General features: G+C 46.4%; 1 protein-coding gene across 4 annotated transcripts in view; it reads left to right on the top strand.

Annotated features, from left to right (window-relative positions):
- Positions 1-26,257, top strand: part of SORT1 (sortilin 1) — a 73,107-nt gene that overhangs the window by 18,219 nt on the left and 28,631 nt on the right. For all 4 annotated transcript variants that reach the window (XM_058659989.1, XM_058659986.1, XM_058659988.1 and 1 more), the window contains exons 2-6: positions 12,462-12,521; positions 13,904-13,977; positions 21,742-21,844; positions 22,320-22,484; positions 25,263-25,336. In XM_058659989.1, coding sequence (XP_058515972.1) covers positions 12,462-12,521; positions 13,904-13,977; positions 21,742-21,844; positions 22,320-22,484; positions 25,263-25,336 — 476 coding nt within the window. The remainder of the gene's footprint in view (positions 1-12,461; positions 12,522-13,903; positions 13,978-21,741; positions 21,845-22,319; positions 22,485-25,262; positions 25,337-26,257) is intronic.

The raw sequence follows: 26,257 nt of genomic DNA, 5'->3' as shown, positions 1-26,257 counted from the left end.
AGGAAGAGATAGAGAATCTTCCACCTACTAGTTGACACTCCAAAATGGCCACAACAGCCACAGCTGAGCCAGGTCAGAGCCAGGAGCCGTGAGCTCCATCAGGTGGGCGGCAGGAGCCCAAGCACTTGGGCCAGTGTCTGCTGCCTCCCAGGGGCGTTAGCAGGGAGATAAATAGGAAACAGATGTGGAACTTGATCCCAGGACCTCAGGTATGGGGTTCAGGCATCCTCAACAGCAGCTGAACCTGCCATGCTGCAAGGCCTGCCCCAGAATATTGTTTGATGACGTAATTCTTCACCCATAATATATAGTTATGTAGTGCTAATTCATGAGATTGCTATGTGAGTCAATGATAATGACCAACTCGTAACACAGAAGGTAACCAGTGGGAATGCTCAGTAGTTGGTAGCTGCAGTACACATCAGGTATGTAACATTTCTCAGTGAAGCTATATAATCAGGCTTTTATGATAAACTCAAAGGGGTGGAATTGGCTCCGTCCAAAAGGTGTGGATGTTCTGGGATCTAATTTGGGTCACCAAAAGGCTTTCCAGAGAAACGGTCAAGTTCACCCACTGTGCAGGAAGGTGCCCTGGTCCCCTGCCCTCTCTGGACACATTTATCCAGTCTTGATCCTCTCTGCCTGTCCAGAGAGTGTGAGCGTGAGTGTGAGGCTGAGTCTCTGTTCTTGGGTTTCTGGGCCAGGCCCGTGTCCTCTGATGAACTGCTTGTTTGTGGTCTCTGCCTGTGTTCCAGAGGTCTGTTTGAGGTTTCTGTCTTTCCTTCTTGATTTGAAAACCCTTTCCTATATTGTGGATGTTTTCCCCATGACTCTTTAGCATTCTGTTTGGTATTTTGCTATTTAAAATGTTTTTCTCATATGGTCAAAGTGAATCCTTTTTTTTTTTTTTTTTTTTTTTGGTGAAGGCCTTCTTTCTTGTTCCTGGATTTTAGTATTTTTGTGGTTGACTTTTGTCATTTAAATCATTACCTTCCCTGGAATTTGCTTGGAAGTGGACTTGAGCAGAGAACCAGGGGTCAGCTGCTCCCGATTCCCCTGGAAGCCAACGTCTCCCGTGTCCTTCGGGCACTGACTTGAAGTGCTGACTTCATCCTGGCTGCATGAAGCCTTGCCAGCCCTACACTCTGCTCCATCCATCGGCCTGGTGTGTTCCTAGGCCAGGGACGGTGCCAAGGGAGCGGATCCCCTGGAAGCAGCAGGTGTCATGGCACTGACGTCTAACTCAGCCAGTCTTCAGCTTCTTGGGTTTCTGAACTTCCTCCACTGAGGTACCCCTGGGGAGTCTGAGAGCCTGCGTTTTCTTTGTGGCCCTTCATGGTCCTGCTTTTTTGGACTGTTGATTAGAGAAAGGGTATAGTTACAGAATTGCCCTCCATTTTGCCCTCTCTCTGCAATCGCACATCCGGCTAACAGTTTCACAACCTACAGTGAGCAGATCGTGTTCTCTTCATGGGAAGCAATCTCCCTAGCAGGCACACCAGGGCCTCTTGGAGCAGTAAAGCCCTTGTTTACCAGAAACAGGATACACTGCAACCCTCACCACCTTCTCCATCCCCATCATCACACACACACACAGCTGACACACAGGGTGGCTGCCCAACAGTGCTGGAGCTAGACACTACCTTCTGTTGGCTGGCCCCTCCAGCTACTCCCAACTGTTGTGTGTGGTTTGATATTTTAATATTATAGAACATTCATTTGTAAATTTATAGAAGGGATTTTGGGTTTTCCTTTCCTAAAGGGATAATTCTGCCTTTCAGTTCTTCCTCACCACAAAGCTTGATGCTTTGCTCACATTTCTCTGACTGTTTCATTTTGCCTTGATCAGAACACTTGAACCAGTTGGTTGGTTTTGTTCAGTTCTCCACACCACTGGAAACCATTCCTGTCCAAGTGATCCTGTGACCTCATCTCAGGTTTCTCTGAGTCTCTCAAAGCAGATGTATTGATTCTAGAACGTTTTCCCCAGTGCATTTATTTATTTATTGACTTTAAAAGATTTATTTTTAAAATTTTTATTAGAAAGTCAGATATACAGAGACGAGGAGAGACAGAGAGGAAGATCTTCCTTCTGGACTATCCCCAGTTGCCCTCCCAGGCCCCAGGGAGCTAGATGGGAAGTAGGGACACTGGAACATGAACTGGCACCCAAATGGGATCCTGGCACGTTCAAGGTGAGAACTTTAGCCGCTAGGCTACCGTGCCAGGCCCAGTGCCTCTAAATTTTTAAATTTTACATTGTTAAAATTTTAATTAAATAATTTTTAAATAAAATAAGAATTCTAAGATCAGATAAACACTTTAAGGTTGAAATAGAAGCTAAAAAATGGAGAAAAAAATACACTGGGGGCATCAGTTGTGGTAGCCTAGCAGCTAAAGTCCTCGCCTTGCATGCACCAGGATCCCATATGGGTGCCAGTACTAATCCCAGCAGCCCTGCTTCCCATCCAGCTCCCTGCTTGTGGCCTGGGAAAGCAGTGGAGGACAGCCCAAAGCTCTGGGACCTTGCACCCGTGTGGGAGACCTGGAAGAATCTCCGGGTTCCTGGCTTTGGATTGGTGCAGCACCAGCTGTTGCGGCCACTTGGGGAGTGAGTCATCGGATGGAAGATCTTCTTCTCTGTCTCTGCTTCTCTCTCTCTCTCTATCTATATATATGTGTGTGTGTGTGTGTGTGTGTGTATATATATATATCTGACTTTCCAATAAAAATAAATTTTTCTTTTTTTTTTAAGATTTTATTATTATTGGAAAGCCGGATATACAGGGAGGAGGAGAGACAGAGAGGAAGATCTTCCGTTCCAATGATTCTCTCCCTAAGTGATCCGCAACAGGCCGGTGCGCGCCGATCTGAAGCCGGGAACCAGGAACCTCTTCCGGGTCTCCTACGCAGGGTCCCAATGCATTGGGCCGTCCTCGACTGCTTTCCCAGGCCACAAGCAGGGAGCTGGATGGGAAGTGGAGCTGCCGGGATTAGAACCGGCGCCCATATGGGATCCCCAGTGCGTTCAAGGCGAGAACTTTAGCCGCTAGGTCACGCCGCCGGTCCCAATAAATCTTTAAAAAAAGTTTAGAGTCAGTGAGACAGAAAGAGAGCCCTGTTCTCCACTGGTTTCACTTCCCAAATGTCCACAGCAGCCTGGGCTGAGCGAGGCTGCAGCTGGAAGCCGCTTGAGAGACAGGGACCCAGTGTCTTGAGGCATCATAACTACCTGCTAAGTTGTGCATTAGCAGGAAGCTGGAATTGGGAGCCAGAGGTGGGTGCTGAACTCAGGTGCTGTGACGTGGGCATCATAACCAGGCATTAACTGTTAGGTCAAATGTCTGGCCCAATTCTTATTTAATATTTTAACTTTGTTGTGTGTTAATATAACAGGTGTTCAATAGCATCGATTGTATACTACCACTTTACTAACTGGTTTATATAATTGGATTCGTGATTCCCTTTGATGGTTTTCAGAATACTTGCATAGATCCTCCTTTCGGTTCTGCCTGCATGGGTCCTTCTGCCATTTTACAAATGCTTCCACCTCTTAAACTCCACTTAAATCGCAGCATTTAGACCTTTAGTCCTTCATACCCAAATATCTGAATTTTTCCTCTGTATCACCTGCTGCTGGCTGATGGGTTCATGACTTTTTAGATTTTTTTACTTTTTCACCGTTTTGGTTGTATGGAGTTAATGGTAGCTGTGTTGGGAAGGAGACGAGTGTGGTCCTATTAAGCATGTGAATGCTCAAGATGAATACTACTGTGTGGAATAGTGCCTTGGACATCTGTAAGGGGCTGGGAATCAATGGTATTTAGCTACTATTTACTCAAATAGTGGCCACCACAGTAGGAGGAAGATTGCATGTGGAACAGTAATAGTGGCAGCATGGATCTGTGCGTAGACTTTGATGGATATGTTTGAGGAGTATTTAATGTGTGTAAGACCTTGTGCTAACCACTCCCAGATCCTCACCAAGGACTATCAGTATGAGCACCGAGGACTACATCCCAACTGCCAAGAAGACCACGGGGAAATGGAGTGGCTTTGGAGGCCAAGAACTCTGAGGTCACCCACCCCCATTTGGATCTACCACATGGGATGGAAGAAGCCCAAATCCTGCCTTGCAGGATCCAAGGGCATCGGAACGACAACCAGGATCCCTGAGCAGTCCACAGAAACAGAAGAACAGTAAACTTCCTTCAGGACCAGGGAGAGGAGCTTTCTCTGGTCCTTGCCTGGTTCCGACTTTGCGTCCGCACCCTCTCATGTAATGACCATCAGGAGCGCTCCAGAAACCCCTCAAAACAAACAAACAAAAAAACTAGAATAGATAGACAGAGAACAACAAGGAAAGCTTAGAAACAGACAGGAAACAGCGGGGATGTACTTACAACTCACTGGGTGGGACACAAAGATTAGTTACTCCTCACTGGGGTATTGAAGATTTCTCTGCACACCCCTCCTAAAACTGTTCTGCACCTAAACTGTTGACATATGTCTTGTTAGAGTTATAGAGTTAGGCTACCCGAAAAACAGCCAGGTTCAGCAAAAAATCATGCTTCAAAGCTATAAACTGCTAAATACTAAAATTAAAATAGACATGAGACAGTTGAATAGTAATCTATAGCCATTTTAAGGGGTATAGAATCCAGTTGTATATAAACTAATAATTGAAATGTCAATGTAGAAGTCACAGGATGCGGTTTAGAACTTGCATTCTTTTTTTTTTTCTCTCTCTTTTAACATATTGGTTACTCAATACCATGTCAATTAATTCCATAACGTTATAAATTGTTACTGATGTAATGTTGGGGCTTTTAATTGATCGGGATGATACTCTGCTGGCTCTACCTTTAGACAAGAGATGGTCTCCCCAAGAAACCGTTGAACTTATCTGGACAATAAGATGCTGGACTTTATGCTTAGTATATGCTTGCAATGAAAGAATCTCAATTGAATTTGAACTGTGGTAATGCAACAAAGTGGAGGAATCCACCATCTCCACTCAAGGGGAGGGTTAGGGGGGATCCCAGTGCCTATAAAACTGTGTCACATAATGCAATACAATCAATTAAAAAAAGACCTTGTGCTAACCTATTAGCAAATTAGAATGTATGCCATTAGAATTCATACTATAATTTGAGAGGTAGATAAATATGTAAATAGTTGTAGTACAAAGAATGTCCATAAATGCTTTTGAGAGAATAATACCCAGGAGGAGTTCACTAAGCTGTGATGTTATGGAACATAGTTGTTGGTTTTATATGGAAAAATGGGACTTCAGCTGACTTACAGGTCTTTTGTATGAGTATAATCCCTCCCTTGAGTTTGTTGAAAAGAAACACTTGCTGTCCAGGGCTGAGGGGTGGTGGGGAAGTGCAGAACAACAGAACTTTTAACTTCCAAAAAAATTTATCCATTTATTTGGAAGCTAGAGGGAGAGATACAAGTAGAGTTTTTCTGTCTGCTGATTTGCTCCACAGATGGCCGAAGCCAGAAACCAGGAGCTGGATCTCGCAAGGGAGTGACAGGGGTCCAAGTACTTGGGCCATCTTTTGTAGCTTTTGTTTTTGAAGATTTACTTATTTTTATTGGAAAGGCAGATTTACAGACAGAAGAGGAAACAAAAAGAAAGATGCTTTACCTGCTGGTTCACTCCCCAAGTAGCCGCAACTGCCAGAGCTGAGCTGATCTAAAGCCAGCAGTCAGGAGCTTCTTCAGAGTCTCCCATGCAGGTACAGGGTCCCAAAGGCTTTGGGCCATCCTTGACTGCTTTCTCAGGGAAGCTAGATGGGAAGTTCAACAGCAGGGATATAAACCAGTTCACATGTGGGATCCTGGCACTTACAAGGTGAGGATGTTGCCTCTGAGCTATTGTGCTGGTCCCTCTTCTGTAGCTTTTCCTAGGCCATTAGCAGGTAGCTAGATTGAAAGTGGAGTAACTGGGACTGCTGAGTTTACAGGTGGTGATATTACTATGCCACAACACTGGCCCAGAAACTTTTATTTTTTAAAAAAAAAAAAAAGGTTTATTTTATTTATATATTTGAAAGGCACAATGATACACAGATCTTCCATCCATCGACTCACTCCCCAAACTGTCAAAACAGCTGAGGTTGGCCCACCAGACAGGAACTCAGTCCAGGTCTTTGATAAGGGTCACAGGGTCTCTAGCACTTTAAGCCATCATTACTGCATCCCAGGCCTGTTAGCAGGGAGCTGGATGGGAAATGGAGTGGCTGAGACATGAACCAGCACTCTGGTATGGGATGTAGCCATCCCAAGCAGTAGCTTACTGTGCTGTGCCATGGCACCCGCCCCAGAACTTTTTTAGTTATTTGAAGGATTTATTTATTTGAAAGACAGAGTTAAAGAGAAGAATTAGAGAGAGATCTCTATCTATTGATTCGCTTGCCAAATGGTTGCAGTAGCAAGTTCTGGGCCAGGAGTTTAATCCAGTCATGTCACTTGGGTGCCATCTTCCGCTACTTTTCCAGGTATGTTATCAGGGAACTAGATCATTAAGTGGAGCAGCTGGGACTCGAACCAGGGCTCATACAGGATGCTGATAGTGTAGGTGGGAGATTAATCCACTGTGCTGTAGCACCAGTCCCATAACTTCTCATTTTTGAAACCTGCATTTTTTGAAAGATATTTTCAGTGGCTAAATTGGCATTTCCCCTCCACCCCCCAGTACTGTAAAGATGTTGTCCCAGTGCCTTCTGGTCTGCATGATTTCTAAAGAAAAGTCTGCCGTTGGTCTTTATTCCTCCCCCTCTAGCGTTACTTTTCTCTACTGGATGCCTTGAGGGTTTTAATCTATCTATCACTGGTTTTAGTTTGAATATAATAGGCCTTAGTATATAGTTTGCATCATGTTTCTTGAGCCTGATTGAAGTTTGTGAGTTTCTTGGCTCTCTAGATTTATACTTTTGGTCAATTTAGAGTTTATAAAGTTTGTATTTATTTATTTATAAAGTTTATATTTATTTGAAAGAGGGAGAGTGGAAGGGAGAAAAAGAAAGAGAAGTCTGCCATCCACCCATTTACTCCATGAGGGCCCACAGCAGCGAAGGCTGTGGCAGGGTGATGCCAGGAGCCAGAAACTCCTTCTGGGTCTCCCACATCGGTGGCAGGCCTCAGCTACTTGAACCATTGCCTGCTGCCTCCCAGGGTGCACATTAGCAGGAAAATGAAATTGGGAGTAGAGCCAAGAATTGAATGCAGCCAATCTGAAATGAAAAGTCAGTGTCCCAAGTCTAACCACTGCACAAAATGTTCACCGTGATTTTTGGAATGAATCATACTATTTTTATTTTTTAATGTGTTCCTTCCCTGGTCCAGTGTGGTGGCCTAATCAGCTAAAGTCCTCGCCTTGAACATGCTGGGATCCCATATGGATGGCAGCCCCGCTTGCCATCCAGCTCCCTGCTTGTGGCCTGGGAAAGCAGTCAAGGACAGCCCAAGGCCTTGGGACCCTGCAGTTGTGTGGGATACCCGGAAGAGGCAGCTGGCTCCTGGTTTTGGATGGGCTCAGCTCTGACCGTTGTGGCCACTTGGGGAGTGAATGATCGAATGGAAGATCTTCCTCTCTGTCTCTCCTCCTCTCTGTACATCTGACTTTCCAATAAAAATAAATAAATCTTTTTAAAAAAATAACATGTTCCTTCCCAACCCCATCCAGCCTCCTCCATAGACTCCAGTTGCACATATATTAGATTGCTGTAAGTTGTTCTACAGCTTAACTCTTATTCTCTCTGTATTTCACTTTGGACAGTTTGTGGGTATGCCTTCGAGTTCACTAGTTGCTTCTGCGATGTCTAATCTCCTATACAGTGTATTTTCATTTCAGACCTGGTAATTCTTATTTCTACAAATCTGGTTAGGACCTTTTTAAATTTTGTGCCCATATTTAACACCCTCAGTCTATTCTCTAACTTATTGAACCTACAGAGTACAGTCACATCTTACTATCCTTGTTCTGCAACTTTAGTATTTGTGGGTCAGTTGGCTGAGTGTTTTTTTTCCTCTTTGGAGCCTGTTTCCTTGTTTCTTCATGTGGCTGGCTGATTGGATCCTGGATATTGTGAATTTGATCTTTGTTGGGTGCTAGATGGTTTTGTATTCTTTGATATTGAACATGATTCTGAGGCATAGTCAGTTGATTTAAAAATATCTTTTTCCTTTTGGGTCTTGAATTTATTTATTATCATTTTCTTTAGGCAGTATTAGAACAGCATTTTGTCTGATTCGCTTCTTCCCACTGCCAAAGTACACTGTTGTGAGAACTGTATCCAGTGTCCTTGTGGTTTTCCACTGTGTGTGTGGGGGGGGGGGCAGGGTGACAGGAATGACACCTGTCCTGAGACAGGACCAGATTCTGTTCTGGCCCAGCCTTCTAGGCAGTCCTTTCCCTGGTCAATACTCAGCTGCACAGAGGGCCTCATCTGCCTTCCTGTGGCTACAGCCATACACCGTGGACTGGCTTGTCAAGAATACGGGGTCATTTAGCTCCTGCCTCTGGAGACTGGCAGGTGCACAAGTACAACCCCACTGCATTGTAACACAGCAGAGAGCATTGCATGGCTACACAGAGTGGCCAGACTGTCTCAGGCTGCTCCTCCTTTGTTTGTGTGGCCACTGATGCCAGCAGGGTCCCAATCCCCATGACCACATCTCCTCCTGTCGCCTCCTGAAGGCCCCGTCTCCAGAAACCACTGGTAAAATTGGGAGATTAGTTTTCCAGTCAATGAGTTTTGGGGTATCACGTTCATGCCATGACCCCTGATTGGCTGGTTTCCAGCATCCTTTTCCCGTGCAGCTCTCTGTGGTCTTCCACCCTGGGAACTCTGGTCCCTGTTTTTGCAGGCTGCCTGGTTCTCGCACCGGGTGCTGTCCTGGAGGCCCTCTCTGGGTCACAAGCCGGGGGTGGGCGGGCAGCCGGGTCCCACTGTTCTTTCAGCAGCTCATTGTCCTTTACTGCCTGATGTGCTGTCTTCAGCCCTTCTATTCCATGTGTTCTGCAGGCATGCTCTTGTTCTGCCAGGTGGAGGGATCGAATCTGATCCAGAATAGAGCTTGCCCGTGTCACGCTCATTCTCGTGACAGGGAAGCGAGGTGTGTGTGGCCTCTGCATTTTCTGCCCATCGTCCTCCTGTTCAGTGCTTGACACAGAGCTCTGAACAAGGATGTATTCAGTATAGACAGAAGGCATGTGGAGGCCTGTGCTGCCACTTGATCCCACCTCCCGTGGGCTACAGGGCCAGGGAGGGGGACAGATGAGGTTCTTGTGCCACAACTGAAAGTCATCTATGTTTTTGAAAGACCCAAGAAGCCTCCAGAGTGTACTGCGGCTTCGTGTGGTGAAGGCCCATGCGGACAGGGAGGGCCCTCCTCCTATGCACGCCCGTGTGTCTGCCTTCTCCCTTCCACCAAAGGGGTTAGGCTGCACAGACCCGCAGTTCTGCTGGGTTTGTGTCCTTTCCATGGGACCTTCTCTGTCCACCAAATCTCTGTCTACTCTTTTTTTTTTAAAGATTTATTTATTCTTATTGGAAAGTCAGATATACAGAAAGGAGGAGAGACAGAAAAGAAGATCTTCCATGCAATGATTCACTCCCCAAGTGAGCCGCAACGGCCAGGGCTGCATTGGTCCGAAGCCAAGAGCCAGGAACTTCTTCCAGGTCTCCCACACGGGTGCAGGGTCCCAATACATTGGGCCGTCCTCGACTGCTTTCCCAGGCCACAAGCAGGGAGCTGGATGGGAAGTGGAGCTGCCGGGATTAGAACCAGCGCCCACATGGGATCCCGGGGCATTCAAGGCAAGGACTTTAGCCGCTAGGCCATGCCGCCGGGCCCAATTATGATATTTTTGCACCTGACATTTTTACACTGGTGGAAGTTCGGAAAGGAAGTCCCATGTTAAGAGTAGACAGAGTTCGGGCCCGGTGTGGTGGCCTAGCGGCTAAAGTCCTCGCCTTGCATGCACCAGGATCCCATATGGGCGCTGGTTCTAGTCCTGGCAGCTCCACTTCCCATCCAGCTCCCTGCTTGTGGCCTGGGAATGCAGTCGAGGACGGCCCAAAGCCTTGGGACCTTGCACCCGTGTGGGAGACCTGGAAGAGGTTCCAGGTTCCCGGCTTCGGATCGGCACGCACCGGCCCATTGCGGCTCACTTGGGGAGTGAATCATTGGACGGAAGATCTTCCTCTCTGTCTCTCCTCCTCTGTGTATATCTGACTTTGCAATAAAATAAATAAATCTTTAAAAAAATATATCATAATTAAGTTTTCCAAAGGTAGACAAATTTTTCAAGAAGTTTTTTTAAGATTTTTTAAAAATTATATTTAAAAGAGTTACAGAGAGAGAGAGAGACATTTTCCATCTGCAAGTTTGCTCCCCAAATTGCAGCTATAGCTGGAGCTGAGCCAGTACAAAGTGAGGGGCCAGAAGTTTCCTCTGGGTCTTCCACATGGGTGCAGTGGCCCCAGACATGGGCCATCTTCTGCTGCTTTCTCAAACCATTAGCTGGAAGCTCCATTGGAACTGAGAGAGCTGGAACTCAAACCAGCACCCAGATGGTATGCTGGTTCAGCATGCAGAAAGTTAGCATGCTATTCACTGAGCTGGTAGTATATTTTGTTTATTTTCAAAAGCAAATGTCTGTTGATTATTGAGGATAGGGGCCTAAACATTTGGACCATCTTTTACTGCTTTCCCAGGTACATTAGCAGGGAGCTGCATCAGGAGCATCAGTTGGGATGTGCACAGTGCTGACCCAGATAGATAGAATTTTCTTTTGCCTTCCTAGATGACCTTGTATCTTGTGATATGTCTGCTGCTGTGATAGTCTGGGTGTGGCCGCAGCTCCCTGATGCAGCTGTAGGCCTGTAACCTCTCAGAAAACAGGCGCCAGCTCTTAGTGGAGTAGCATGCACGGCACTCTGCCAGCTTTATGGTTTGTTGTTCTGGGTGTCCCCAGTGGCCCCCTGTTTTCCTCAGGGACTTGGGGAGCCTACATGGCTGTCATCCAGCGCTGCAGGAAGTCCTCCCTGCGCAGCCGAGGGTTAATCAGCACTGGCTGAGCCCGCCCTGTATGCTGCACTGATTGTACTACACACAGAAATTGTACAAGAGAGTCTTTGGACCTCAAGGCATTCAGATCCCCAAGGGGCAATGGCGTGAGGGAGCTCAGACGCCCCAATCAGGAGGGCAGTCAGAGAAGATGAGAAATTAAAGAGCACGTGTTGTAAGTTCCTCTGCCTTTGGGCCTGGCTCTCGGGTTTGGGGCTGGAGTGGCTGAACTGTTGGCAGCCTAGCATTTCCAGACATGTGCCACTTGGGGATTGAGTCTGTGGCTTGAGCAGGATATATACTCATTTTCAACAACTGCTGATTGAGGGTGCAGAGTATTCCTGTGGTAGCCACAGGGAGGAACAAGAAATGCAAAGTTCTGTCCTCTGTCATGAACTTGCCATATTTGGGAAGGAAGGACATATTTCAGATTTTTCAAAAATGTTAGTGAGATACAAGTCTTCTTTAAAAAAAATCATCCCTATTTAGTAGAAATATATGTGAAATGAGTAAGCCCTCTGATGGGGCAGGAGAGTGGAAGGGTTGTAACTTCCTGCTGTGTGCGCCTTGTGTGGTATAGACCCGGCAAACGAGTAGGAATCGTTGCCAAGTGCCAGTATTGCCTTCCTGGAAATTTTTTTACTTAAAAAATGCTAGAGACTAGAAGACTTACATATAATGTTAACCTGTAATATCTATGTGTGTTAAGGTTGTAAATGACTTGAATTTTTTCATTATATCTTTTTTTAATTGTCTCCATTTTCTGTAATAAATGTATACTATTTAGTAGACAGAAAAAGGAAATGCTGGAAAAACAAAACCCCGAAAGTACCTACAGTGATTATTATATCTGTCTTAATGTGCTTACATTGTAAATATAAGTTTTTGGTTTTTTCTTCCTTGTCACCCTACCGCTGCCACCATGACTCTAGGAAGGTTCTGTCATTGTTACTAATATTACTGTTGTTATTATGTCCCTCGTTGTTTTTGAGTGAGTTAACCCAGAAGCAGAAGGAAAAGTTAAAATGCTGCCGATTGGGCGCGGCTGACTCTGTTGCTCTGCTGGGTGCTAGGAACCCTCTATCACCTCTGTAATATGAGTTCTGTTGGGAAAAGCCGCTGGATTACCCAGTCTCCCCATCTGGTGCAGTGAGGGGAATGTGCCTGTGGGGCTGGCTTCTGTGCAAGGGAGATTCTGAAAGTCCAAGTTACGTGTGATTCAGGTCAAGTAGTTAAAACCCTAGTGCCCCAGGTTTTGTTCTGGGAGTCCCCATTCCCTGTATTTACAACCATGGTAATGTTGAATTTAAACTGGTAAAGGGTTGAAGGGGCGTAGATGTCGTTTCTGAGTGAATTTCCTTATTTTTCCTGTACAGCATGTCTTTGATGATCTCAGCGGCTCCGTGTCCTTGTCCTGGGTTGGAGACAGCACTGGGGTAAGTGACCTTCTGGGTCTGTTATTTAGGCCTAGAGAAGCAATCAGGGAGGGAGGGGAGGTGCTGCAAGAGTTCAGCATCATTGCTAGCTGAGGCCATCTTGAACCTCAGCTGCAGACCACACGTACTTGCAGGACAGACATCAGGAAGGTGGAGTTGGTTTGGTTTTGCTTTACAGCTGGGAGCAGCATCGCACCACATCCTCCACAGAGGATGGTAAAGACACCCCCATTGTGCTTGGTGGCTGCTCAGTGTCTGGATGAAGGGAGCTCATGGTTTGGGGGAATACCTTGTGTAGAAACAGTACTGGTTACAGTACCCCCAAACCCCAAACTGATATTTCTGTGTCCTTTCCCACAGGTTCCCTAAAGGACCGTGGCACCCATGGGCCCCTTTTGTTGTCCCTTCCCCTAAAGTGGACCTGGAAGGATTGGGGAATGAAAGGAAAGCCTGACAGTTCTTGCCCCTTCCAGGAACCAGCTGCTCTCTCTAGGAGGGTGTATGGCTGAGGATGGAGTGGCCTCAGTCTAAATCAGGGCTTGGCATTACCTGGCTGAGCATTATCCTGATCTGAGGGCAGGAGCCAAGAGCCAGCAGCTTCTTTCGGGTCTCCCAAGCAGGTGCAGGGTGCCAAGGCTTTGGGCCATACTTGACTGCTTTCGCAGGCCACAGGCAGGGAATTGGATGGAAAGTGGAGCAGCCAGAACATGAACCATTGCCCATATTAGGACCCAGTGCCAGGAAGGGGAGGATTTAGCCAATTGAGCCATTACATTGGACCCATCTTAATTAATTTTTTTAACTCCCAGTAGAATTTCATTACACATGTTTCAGTTTCTTCCAAAATTTGAATTGTATCAAATTTCTATTAATTACCCATCTATCTAAGATAGTTCGTGTCACCAAGCTTTCTAATTCTATGGCTTTTTGAGGTGTTCCAGGCTCTTATACTAATCCAGGGTCTTGTCCTCATGCACATTTTTCTATGAAAAATGTTTTTCAAAGGAATTTCATGGGGAGGTAATTGTAGAGAGAAGACAGTGACAGACATGTACACCACCCACTGACCTCTGAGATTACTCATGCTCTCTAGTCCCTGTAAACAGAAGAAAGAAGTGGTTCTGGCTAGCCAAGGTCCTCCCATGATATGGAAGGTGCATGGTCAGGTCCGTCCTTTGTGGTCATACATATTGGAGTAGCTCTGGCTCCTGTCTCAGGTGGAATGGTAGGGTTCTCCCAACAGAATGAATTAAGCACTCAGTGAACTGTCAGCTCCAGTGACCAGGTCCTCCTTGGCAGTTGGCTAGTATTCCAATCCCATCTCACACCAGCCTATTTCAAAGGAACTTTCTTACTGATGGGATGCCTTTGTCTCCCTCCAGGTCATTCTAGTCTTGACCACCTTCCATGTGCCACTGGTAATTATGACTTTTCAACAGTCCAAGCTGTATCGAAGGTAAGATCAATACTGTATGTTGTATATGACAAAATAATACATTGAGAAGGGGGAATAGGATGTATTCCTTTTCTAGATATGATAGGGGTCTAATAGTTGATGCAGAAGCTCTTCCAGCTGTGTTTATTTTTTGCCAGACATCACACTCAGCACACTTTTTTATTTTTTTTAAGATTTTTATTTGTTGTTATTGCAAAGTCAGATATATAGAGAGGAGGAGAGACACAGAGGAAGATCTTCCATCTGATGATTCACTCCCCAAGTGACTGCAACGGCCGGTGCTGCGCAGTTCCGAAGCCAGGAGCCCAGAGCCTCTTCCAGGTCTCCCATGAGGGTGTAGAGTCCCAAAGCCTTGGCCAGTGTTGGACTGCTTTCCCAGGCCACAAGCAGGGAGCTGGATGGAAAGTGGAGCTGCCGGAATTAGAACCGGCACCCATATGGGATCCCGGCACATTCAAAGCGAGGACTTTAACCGCTGGAACACAGCACCGGGCCCTCAGCACACTTTTTAATACCTATTTAGCAACCTGAAGAAGTACAAAAAGGGACCTAGTTCCTAGGAGATTCAGTTGACCTGACCGAAAGCACCCTAAAGGCAGGAGAAGGTGTAGACTGTGGGGACGTGTGCATGGTTTCACTGAGATGGAAGAGAGTGTGGAAATTTATACAGCTCTCTGTTATGAATGCGCAAAGGAGTTTTTTTTTAAATTACATTTTATTTGAAAGGCCAAAAGACAGAGAGGGGTAGACCTTTTATCTGCTGTCTACTTCCCAAAGGAGTGCAACAACTGGTTCTAGGCCAGGCCAAGTCCAGAACTTAATACAGGTCTCAATCGTTGCTTACCTACCCTATTGGGCTCTAAACAGATAGTTTGTACGTAACAATGAAGTTCTCAGGAGATTTTTCTATGTAAGGAATTGCTCGGATCAGACCTACCAGAGTTTTTTCTGGTGTCCAGACTGGGAATGGCAGAGGTAACGTGTGCAGAAACAGGTCCTGTACTGAGACATCCACGACATCTTTGAATCTCCTTCTCATAGGCACAGCCTCATTAAGTGCTGGTTTCCTTTCCTTAACAGATTAAAGATCAGCTAATGTCCAGAAAGTGTTGATTGTTTTCTCAATCCTTTGTGTGAATCCGATTTTCCCCTAAGGGACCTAAAGAAACAACTACATCCCAGCAAATGATGTAGAAACTAAACCTGAACTGAGGTATCTTCCAGGAGTCTTTATCTAACTGTTGATTGGGACCCAAGTGGCAGTAAACCCATGGGGAAGCTCTGGATGCACCAGTTCAGCCTCCCTTCCCTTATAGGGGAGGAAGACTCCCGAGTGCTACACCTGGAGCTGCAGCCAGACCTCTGCCCTTCAACACAGTAATGTTGGCTTAAAAATAGACACACCGTAGCACCATGCTTGTAGTAGCACTGTTTATGATAGCCAGAATATGAAATCAACCAAAATGTCCATCATTATATGGATAGCTCAAGAAAATGCCGTATATGTACACAATGGAATACTATTTGGCTATGAAAAAGAGTGAAATCCTATCTTGTGTAGCAACATGGATGGAATTAGAAGATATAACATTGAGCAAAATAAGCCAGAAACAGAAAGACAAAAGTATCCATGTTCTCTCTTATATGTGGGTGCTAAAAACAAACAAACAAACAAAAAAACCCACAGGTTGTTATTTTCTTATTTAAAAAATACATGTTTATTTTTATTGGAAAGAGATTTATAGAGAGAAGAGATAGAGATCTTTCATCTACTGGTTTACTCCCTGAACAACAGCTGGAGCTGAACCAGTCTGAAGCCAGGATCCAGGGGCTTCTTCCAGCTCTCCTACATTGGTGCAGAGGGGCCAAGAATTTAAGCCCTCCTCTGTTGTTTCCTAGGCCATAAGCAAAGTGCTGTATCAAAGTGGAGCAGCCAGGACATGAACAGGCACCCATATGGAATTGCAGTGCTCATAGATGAAGGCTTAGCCTACTATGCCATCGTGTCAACTGCAGTTTTGTAATTCTTTCCAGTGTTTCAGAATGTTTCTTATTATGAAATGGCTCCTCATTATACAATTACCCCTACCTACATACATATCTTTCATTGTAAAACATTTGGAAATTGCGGCTCCCTGCTTGTGGCCTGGGAAAGCAGTTGAGGACGGCCCAATGCATTGGGACCCTGCACCCACGTGGGAGACCTGGAAGAGGTTCCAGGTTCCTGGCTTCGGATCGGCGCGCATCGGCCTGATGTGGCTCACTTGGGGAGTGAATCATTGGATGGAAGATCTTCCTCTCTGTCTCTCCTCCTTTGTGTATATCTGGCTGTAATAAAAAATGAATAAATCTTTAAAAAAAAAAAAAACATTTGGAAATTATAAAGGAAAAAAAAAATTTCACCCAAAAGTCAAGTGGAACCTTAAAGTACAGCTTACTATCTTTCTTTGTCCATCAATATATCACACCACTGTGTAGCCTCTGGAAGCAATAAGTAATAGCAAAAAGCTGCCAAGTTTGGCTACCCTGTAAGCCTGGCACCATCAAACTGAGCACCATCATTTGCAACCAGAATGAACATGGGCGAGTCATTTAACTTCTGCCCTCATCTCTAGGACAGTAGTAATGCCTACCCCAGAGCTGGTGTGCAGTGGGTACTGCAGTGCCTGGCAGAGAGTGAGAGCTTGGTGCTGTCAGCTGGACTATGCCCACAGCCACAAAGGGCATGTAACCAGCATGTATCTGCGCTATTGTACCAACAATGGATGTGAATCAGAAGCTTTTCCAGGCCAGTTGGTAATAGGTGACCACCTGGCCCTCAGGTTACCCTGCTCCCTCCTGCAGACACGACACGCGCCCTGTGACCTGGCGGCAGGCAAGTGCATGGCAACTGTGCACCTGCTCCAGAGCTCCAGTGCTCCAGCCTGCCCCCTGTGCTGGTAACTCCTGGTATTCATTAGATTGACAGAATTCATCTTTACTCTGTTAAGTGGCAGCTCATTTTTTCATCGCAGTTGGGATACTGCTATGGTGAATTCCATCCCCATCGTGTCCTCTTCAGTTCATTGGTAGTAACAAACCCAACATCCGTCTGGTGCTTTGAAGGCTGTTTGTCAAGATTGAACAGTCTCCTGAACCTGCCTTCTGAAATCAGTTTGTGTTTTCTGTGTTCTTCCTTCACCTTGTGGCTGGTGTTGAGCCTGATGGATTCCTGAGTCAACCCCCAGGGAATGAACGAATGTGTTTTCATGATTTCCAGCATGCTTGCCCTGTCTGTTGCTTTTTAGTGCTGTGCTTGCTTGAAGACAACCAAATCCGAACGGGAGCCAGAGTCCTGTCCTCCTGCTGCCTCCATGCCTCCCCTGTCTGATTCAGTGTGCTTTTTTCCTCCTCTAGCCTGAGAGAAGCCTGTCCCACCCAACCCACATTTCCAGAGAGCAGTCCTGTTTGTCTCTAGCACAAGATCATGTGGCCAGGATTCTTTCCCCTCAAGTTGCACAGCGGTTTTATTTTGTTTTGATATATTTGTTAACCATTGTCATTTTGAATATTAGTTATCTCGTCCTTGCCATTGCAAACTGACTCCTACCCTGTTCTACAATCTACATTGCAATGTGCCTGTTGCCTTCTGCTTGGCTGAGCTGGCCTGCTGTGACTCAAGCCACTGAGCACAACAACCAGGAGGCACTTGCTGCTTCGGAAAGAAAAAGGGAGGGAGCAGTTTCATCAGTGTGAGTCCTGGGTATCTGTTATCCCTATTTATCTTTTCACTGAGAATCCCAACATTCTTGCTTGCCATTATTTACAATAGTTAACATTCTCAAAAGTTGCAAGAAACACTTACTAGTAAATACTAATCAGTCATTAATAAGTAAACACTAAGAAGTCACTGCTTCTGGAGAAATACAAAGTTAGGTTTCTGCAGAACTCCTATCGTAGCACGCATTTCATCAGTTGCTCACTGCAGTTCTGCTTAAACAAACTTTGCTTGCTCTAAAATGGTTTATTTGGTTAATTTGTTAACAGCAAACTCAAAGTCAATAGCACTATGACTCTTGGCCCCAGAAACAATCCAGAGATCATCAAGGCTGCCTCCCCAGTTCCAAAGAGCCCCGGGGTTTCTCAAGGGGCTTTCCCTGCTGTTGATACAGGATACCCTACAGCTTCAGGGGCCCATAGGAAATTATGCCCTTAATCCTTAATCTCTCTTGGCATCTGCCTTGGAGTTTGGACTTGGTTGGGATCCCCTTTCTTCTTTTCCACTTTTCCCTTGAGGTAGGAAAATAGCTATACCAGGGCGTTGCTGCCTCTGTTCCTTGATTTCAAAAGTTCACAGCTGGAGAGCAATTTGCTTCGGGATGACTCACACCTTGAGTCTCACCCGTGTCTAATTGAGATGAGGCTTTGGATTTTAGATCTTAGAGGTGATACTGGGAGTTAGGACTTTAGGGGCTGTTAGAACATAATGAAAGTGTTCTGCACGTGAGAAGGATGTGAGTTTGGAGGTCTCGTTTTTTTGGTGTTTTTTGCTTTTTGTCCGGGTAGGACAAGAGGCCAGGGACAGAATGTTAACAGATGGAAAACTTGTGTTCCCTTTCGTATGTTCTAGTGCTAGCCCTTTGCTGATACTAACTAGCAGGCGGGTCTGCGGGTAAGTGATTAGGCCAGCTGGAGAACTTGAAGAACTCCCTGGGCCTCCCTGGGTCTTGTGAGGTCACAGTGATAAGTGTGGGCCTTCACCACACACCAGGGTCTCAGGTCCAGGCTTCTCAGCCCCCAGGACATTGAGAAAGAATTTTCTGTTGTGTATAACCAGGCTGCACTAAGGAGAGCTGAAATTTGAACATGTTTGTGTTTAGGGCTATGCTCTTGAGTTGCAAACTTTGATTTGTTTCATGTTTCGCATGGTTTCATGCGAAGTCATCATGTATTTTTGATAATCAGAAATAGTAAAAAGTAGGGCTGAAACACGCATAGACTTGTTTCTGGGGTGGGCGTTCAGTCCCGTGGTTAAGGCAGCCAAGTCCTCCTGAGTATCTACTCTAGTTTCTGACATCACTTTCCTGCTGAGGCAGATTTTGAGAGTTAGCCACGTGGCTGAAGTAACTGAGTTCTTACTAACCCCTGGGTTATATTCCCAGCTCCCACTTTCAGCCCTTCCCATCCCTGGTCACTCAGGGCCTCTGGGAAAAGCACCAGTGGGCGGGAGCATTCTATCTCAGTCTCTGTCCCTCTTTATCTCTGCCTTTCAAAAACAACTCTTTTTAGAGACATGTTTTTCAAGCAGATGGGTCCACAGGGTGTGTTAGCTCATCCTTTGACTTCTATAGATTTATCTTTTGGAATGTTTCTTGGAATTCCCCCGTGCAGTGTGTGTTGTATGTTGATAGAAAATAAAGCTACATTTAGATCAAATGTCCTGTTTAAATCAAGCCCTAAGCTCGAAATGGCCTTGACAGAACCCCACTTAAATCCCAGCAGAATGCTCCCAGCGTCCTCCCTGCATTCGTGTAACTGCCTAAAGCAGCAGGCCGCTGCAGTGAGTGGTGATTTGTTCCACTCAGCGTTGCTTGTTCTGAAGGGCAGGGAGATGTTTGCTGTGCCAAGTTCTTAAAAAGCAAGCAGCCTTGCCAGCAGGTTTGTAGAGGTCCCCCGGAGTTCCCGCAAAGGAGGGGAGGTTTGTAAAGTGATTATCAAGCAGCCACAACCCCTGTGGAAGGCTGGCTGGGCTGCCCGTGCTGTGTGCCCCACAGAGCTGGGGACTGTTCACGCGCGTGTCTTGCCAACTGTCATGCAGATAAGAACCCATCTTGCTCTCCAAAACCAGGGCAAGGATAATGTAGGCAATCTGTTGGATGGGGCCTAGTTTATCCGGTTTTCTGGCTGGGTTTGCTGAAGGTCCCTTACTTTAGCGTACTGTCAAGGGACCTGCATGTTCAAACCCCGTACACTCCCTTCTGCCTGCCACTCGCTGCTGCCCAGCTGATCTTCAGGGCCAGGTCACAAGGCCTGATGAGACCAAGGAAGACTTTGGACTGAGGGGGAAAATATCCTCCTAAATAATTAGGTATCTCCAGTCTGGGATTGAGAATTCAGAGAACTGAACAGTAGTTTCACTGCTGCCCTTAATTAACTATTTGACTTTTGATAAATTGCCTCCCCTTGCAACTGCTCATCTGTGAAATGAGGAAATAGGACAAGATGTTCTCAGTTTCTTGCATGCCTCCTGTTCTGCCATTTGTGTGTGTTCGTTTGTCGAGGCTGCTACCAAAAGTTGTTCGATCTTTTTAAATAGTGTATTTTTTTTTTCAGTGAAGGCCACTACAGATTACATTTATCAGCTAACTGGGAGTGCACTGAGGGATACTTAAATTTAATTACTGTTAAAATTAGGGGCTGGCACTGTGACATAACAGGTTAAGCTGCTGCCTGCTGTGTTGGAATTCAGTATGATTGCCCCTTGTAAAGCTGATTGCTCCACTTCCAGTTCAGCTCCCTGCTACTGTACTTGGAGAAGCAGAGGAGGACAACCCAAGGGCTTGGGCCCCTGTACACACATGGGAAACCCAATAAAAGCTCCTGGCTCCTGGTTTCAGCCTAACTCATTCCCAGTCATTATAGCCATTTGGAAAGTGAGCCAGCAGGTGGAATGCGTGCGTGTGTGTGTGTATGTGTGTGTGTGTGTGTATGTAATTTTGTCTTTCAAATAAGTAAAATAAATCTTTAAAATAGATATTTAAAATAATAAAAAAGGATCTGCATCCTGCGACTTGTTTTAGGAGAACTGTATATTGGCATGAAGTCTGTTAGAGTTAGATGGCTACTGAATTTTTGCTCATTCCAACAGCTAAATGTGGTTTCAAATACTTGTCAAGCATATTGTTGGAATGAACTTTTGGAAAAAGCTTTGAGAACCCAACATTTGCATTTGGTTTTCCTAACTGTGTGTCATCATGCAACGGAGATTGGGGCCTTGGGATGGTACCTTCTAACAGGGTGAACTCCAACACCACGGCTTCTTGATTTATGGTTCCATCCTAAGCGCTGTGGATGAACAGACCGGTGGGAGCCCTTGGGCAAAGCTGGCGACTGGGATGAACCTGAGTACTAAGAGAATTGTTGACTCACATAACCAAGTACAGAGGGAAGACAAGCATCAGAGCCAGTTCTGTCCAGTGGCCTGGCTCTGCTGCCTCAGAATTCCTGAATCCCTCAGCTGGGCTCTCTTGGTGACAAGATGACCATAGCTTTTTGTTTTGTAGTCGCATGCCCCATTGTTGGAGTTTCTCCACCTTGGTACTCCTGACATTTAGAGCCAGATCATTCTGGGTTCTCACTGGACTGTGCTGTGCCTAGTAGGATGTTGGGCAGCATCATCAGCCACTACCTGCTTAGTGTCAGCAGTGCCACAACGCTTGAGTTGTGATCATCAAGAACATCTCTGGGGATTAGCACATGGTCCCCAGTGGGGGCAAGAAAGGAAGACAAACCATTCCATTCAGTGACTCCTTGTCACTAGAAGACCCTATGCTGCTTCGTCTTATTGGTTCCGCCTCAGTCATGCCCTCATCCTGAGCCCATAGCCTGGCGTTGAGATGGGCTATCCCTCCAGCAAAGCAGTGTTCACAGGAGCCAGGGATGTGACCCTGGGGGGTGGGGAGTGAGTGCCTTAGTAACATTCCCTGAGAGGAGCGTCGGAGGCTGGGGAGGCACACAGCCATACCCGTGACCACTGAACTCTGAATCGCTTTCTCCTTTCCTCAGTGAGGATTATGGAAAGAACTTTAAGGACATCACACACCTCATCAACAGTTCCTTCATTCGAACTGAATTTGGCATGGCTGTTGGTCCTGAGAACTCTGGCAAGGTGAGACCCATTCGTGCATATTCAAAGCTCATGCCCAATACCATGTGCCAGGTGTAAGGATTGGAGTGAGACATTGCTGTTATCAGAAATAGACCTAATACCTTACTATGAAAGAACGGAATTCAGCACACAATCTTTTTTTTCCTTGATCTCTGTCCACTGTGCCTTCCTGCTCATGGGGGTGGGGTAGTTGTTCAGCCTTACAATGGATGTACTCCCTATAACACCTTTATAGTCTTTGCGGGGGGAGCTGACTGACCTCAAAGCTGGCCAGGCTCCTGTCCACAGGCAGAGCGCACTAGCTCATTTCGAATGACTGCTTTAACGACACCAAGATTTAAGGACTGGAGTAGAGCACCTAATCTAATGGTAGAGTGTTCTTGCCTTTGGAACCAACATTTTCTTAGCCAGTGTTTGCTGAAATCTTCCTGTGTTTGAATAGTATCCTGAATTGGTCTTTCTTCTTCCCGGTCAGGTGATATTAACAGCAGAGGTGTCTGGAGGAAGTCGTGGAGGAAGAATCTTCAGATCCTCAGATTTTGCAAAGAACTTTGTACAGACAGATCTCCCTTTTCATCCTCTGACTCAGATGATGTACAGCCCTCAGAATTCCGAGTACCTTTTAGCACTGAGCACTGACGTAAGTCCAGTTAAAGACTTTGGCTTGCCTCCTACGTTTTTATTATGATCTTAAAATGCACTGTCTTGGAAGGACCCTGTAGGGAATGCTTATATATTGGACTTCATTCTGATTTCCCTTTATAACATGAAGTACATACTCTTTACTTCCCCCTCCTCATTTCATAAAGAGTATCACTGCTTTTTAAAAGTATCACTTCCTGGTAAGTATGTCTAGTTGTCATTAGAAGGTTTTTGGTTTTTTTTTTTGTTTTTTTGTTTTTTTTAATGAGCAGATGTGTGCCAGTGATGGGATGAATTAGAAAACAGTTTAGGATCATCATTCCTGTACTTCAAGGGTCAAGCGTAAATTGTCACACTCCTGATGTTGTAATTGTTTCTTTCCTCTGGCCAAGTCACGTCTCCATCGTGGTTTTCTGTGTTGCTGGTTCCTCAGTATATGAAGCATTTTGATTCCTTTCTTCAGCTTTCCAGTGTTTGTTGTCCAAAGTCTGAAGCCTGTGCCACCACCACATCCCTGTCCTGTCCCCAGAAGACACTGTTCCTCCCTGTCCTCCAGCTTCGTTTCTGAAGTTGCCTGGGGAGCACATTCAACTTTTTTTCTCCCCATGGTCCCAGGCCCCTCTATTGTGGATGTTGAGGGCCCCAAGAGGCCAAGGTATTCTACTGTGGCCATCACAATTAGTTGCCCCATTTGCATGGCTCGCTTTCATCTCACTTCTTAGATAGGTGTGCCAAGCAGCACCATCAGATTGAGGCCCCCAAGTAGCTGATTTAAGGTGCGTGTTTGTGGGCTCCAATCCAGATACAGTTCATCAGTGACTTTAGATGGCTGGCCAGGCTCCCCCATGTGAGCCCACACACTGGGATCTGAGTACCACTGTCACGCTGTCTGATCCGGAGTCAGGCAGAATTACCAGTAGTGGCCCAGTCAGGCTGGGCACACAGGGTGTTGAGGGGTGTGAATGGCACTGACATTTGGGAGTTGGGTCTTCGGTGGAGAGACCATTGAACAGAGAAAGCTGGGGGTTCCAGGAGGCCTTGCCTGATGCCTGGCTAGCGGGAGCCAGAGGAAGGAAACTAGCTGGATGAGGAGTGGACTTTCAAGCTTAGAGCAGCAGTTTCTGGAAATTGGCTTCCAGCAGCTGGAGCTGAAGTTAGAGCCGAAGCTGGAACCAGAGCCAGAGTTGGAGTTCTCTGGAAGAGAACAATAGCAGTTGGAAGAAGAGCTCCCTTCTAATCAAGGATAAGATTGAAGAATAAATAAACTTGAACTGCATTGCAAATAAGTCCCATCAGACCATGCTTTATCTTTGTAAACAGATCTGAACAAACCAGAAAGGGTTGGAGGTGAATGTTTCCAGAGAGGACAAAGTTAAAGGGGAAGAGTGAGGCGGGCACTGGAGTTGGGTTCTACCTCCATCGGCCCCATCTGATGCCAGCCCTGCCACGACGTGTCCGTCCCACCTGCACTGAGCCCAGTCACCGTGAGCTGCTAGTGACTGACGTGCTCAGCTTTCCCCTGTGGAGAATCTTCTGCATTGCAAAGCTCCGGCCAGTCCCTCCTTTTGGGAACCCCACTTCTTTGGCCTCCATGACATAATTTCCTTCGGTTCTTCTAACTTCCTGGCCATTCTTGGTCTCCTTCTTCAACACTCCTCAGCCCATCCTTAAGTGCCTACTGCTCATTTCATTCTGAGTAATCTCTTTCACTCTCCCATTTGACTACCACTTGCATGAAATAGGTAAGATTCTCAACCCTGCATCTCCAGCTCTTTGTCCTGGGGTGTCAGCTGGTGTCTTGCTGCCTCCTGGGTACCCCTTTGCTGTGTAACCAATAAGCACCTCTAGAGCTGAGTTCTTAAATACACTCTTCTTCCCTGACTCCTTCTGCTGGTTCATGAGAGTGCAGTGCAGCTTCCACCCCAGGAGAAATTACCCAGTCCTGCTGCTCTAGCTTCTGAATCCTTGCTGAGCGCATTCCTTGCATCTATGGCGCAAGGCCTTTAACCTTCCCTGAACTACTAGGATAATTATCTGCTGTTTTTCCTGATTCTCATGTTGGCCTCTCTGAAGTCTGCCTTCCCCCATGGTCATTTCCCTGCTTAAAACCCCTTGCTCTTGGGAGCCCCTCAACATAGCACAGAGTAAGAGGCCCTTGCCTTTCCCTTTGGCCTTAGCTTCTCATTTCCTTCTCTTGGAATTTGCACTCCATTTCTGCGCAGAGACCTTTTGCTCCCGGCACTCACAACGGCATCTCCTTACCTCACTCACCGTCCCTGCCAGCACTAGTAGCACTTCACTACCCTGCTCACCTCCGTTGGCGGTCGTGCTTACCATGGGCTCCCTCCTTCCAGAAGCTCCCTCTGATGTGCTGTCCCTTTTCTCCCACTTGTGCGCTGCATACTCCAGGTTTCCTGAATGTGTCCTGCTTGGTAGCCTGTCCTTTTGCTGCTCACTGTACCTCTTGCTGAGTGGTGAGCCCCTTGAGAGTAGAGAGTATGTGGAAATCATCTTTGTATCCCAGCGCGATGCCTGATGCAATGTCTGGAACAGTGCCTGGTGCACAGTAGGCACTTCCTGTGCATCCAAGGGACGTTTGTGTGTGTGTGTGTGAGAGAGAGAGAGAGAGAGAGAAACAGCAGGGTGGAGGTCAGGCTGACGGAACTTCAGCGTGTATTTCACTGTTCTGAGTGGTTGGACAAGAACTGTTAAAGGTCCTACAAGCAGCTGCACAGGATAAAGCTGGAATTTTGATAAGCCATTTGTAATCTTTCAGAATGGCCTGTGGGTGTCCAAGAACTTTGGAGGAAAATGGGAAGAAATCCACAAAGCAGTGTGTTTGGCCAAATGGTGAGTAACAGCAGACTCCATCTGTGCAGAGCCTAGCCTTTCCTGGTGCTGCTGCCAAAGTCACATGGATCAACAGTGACGCGTGCTTGGCACAGGCCAAGCGCTCTACGGGGTGACCCGGAGGGAGACCCGAGAGGGCTGTGCCACAGCTTCCCATTGTGCTGGCGATGGAGGCTTTAGCCTCAGTGAGTGTTAGAATGTGAAGTGTAAAGCATGGGTATTTGACCAAGTGGCTGCTGCATACAGAAGCTTTGCTCTCAGGAAATAGGGGCGCCAGTTGGAATGCAGCAAAGTAGGGCTTCACTGTGGGGATTTCGGTGCTGTCTGGGCACAGGCTTACCCTTCTTCATGTTACGATACATGTCAGCTATATAGATCATGGTGAGGAACCAAACAAGAAACTAGAACTTCCAGCCACCAAAGTCCCTGTATCTTTTTATATATATATATATTACTTTTTTATTAGAAAGTCAGATATACAGAGAAAAGGAGTTGCAGAGAGAAAGATCTTCTGATCTGATTCACTCCCCAAGTGGTCTCAATGACCAGAACTGAGCCGATCTGAAGCCAGGAGTTTCGTCTGGGTCTCAGATGTGGGTGTAGGGTCCCAAGGCTTTGGGCCATCCTCTGCTGCTTTCCCAGGCCACAAGCGGGGAGTTGGCTGAGGAAGTGGAAGAGCTGGATACAAACTCTTGCCCATATGGGATCCCAGTGTATACAAAGCAAGGATTTAGCCACTAAGCTATTGTGCTGGGCCTGAGTCCTATATCTTCAGCAAGGGTGGTCCACTTCTCTCAGTAAGACATCCGAGCCCCACCAGGGGCCTTCTGAGAGCCACTGTGGTGGAAGAGGAAACCCTTGGGGACCTGGGAGTCGAAAGTCAGGTCACCTTTGTCCTAACCTGGTTCTGCTGGTCAGTGG

The sequence above is a fragment of the Ochotona princeps genome, chromosome 2 (genome assembly GCF_030435755.1).
Source record: "Ochotona princeps isolate mOchPri1 chromosome 2, mOchPri1.hap1, whole genome shotgun sequence".
Taxonomy (NCBI): Eukaryota; Metazoa; Chordata; class Mammalia; order Lagomorpha; family Ochotonidae; genus Ochotona; species Ochotona princeps.
The sequence above is the reverse complement of the archived record's forward strand: the minus strand, read 5'-3'. Positions and strand labels throughout refer to the sequence as shown.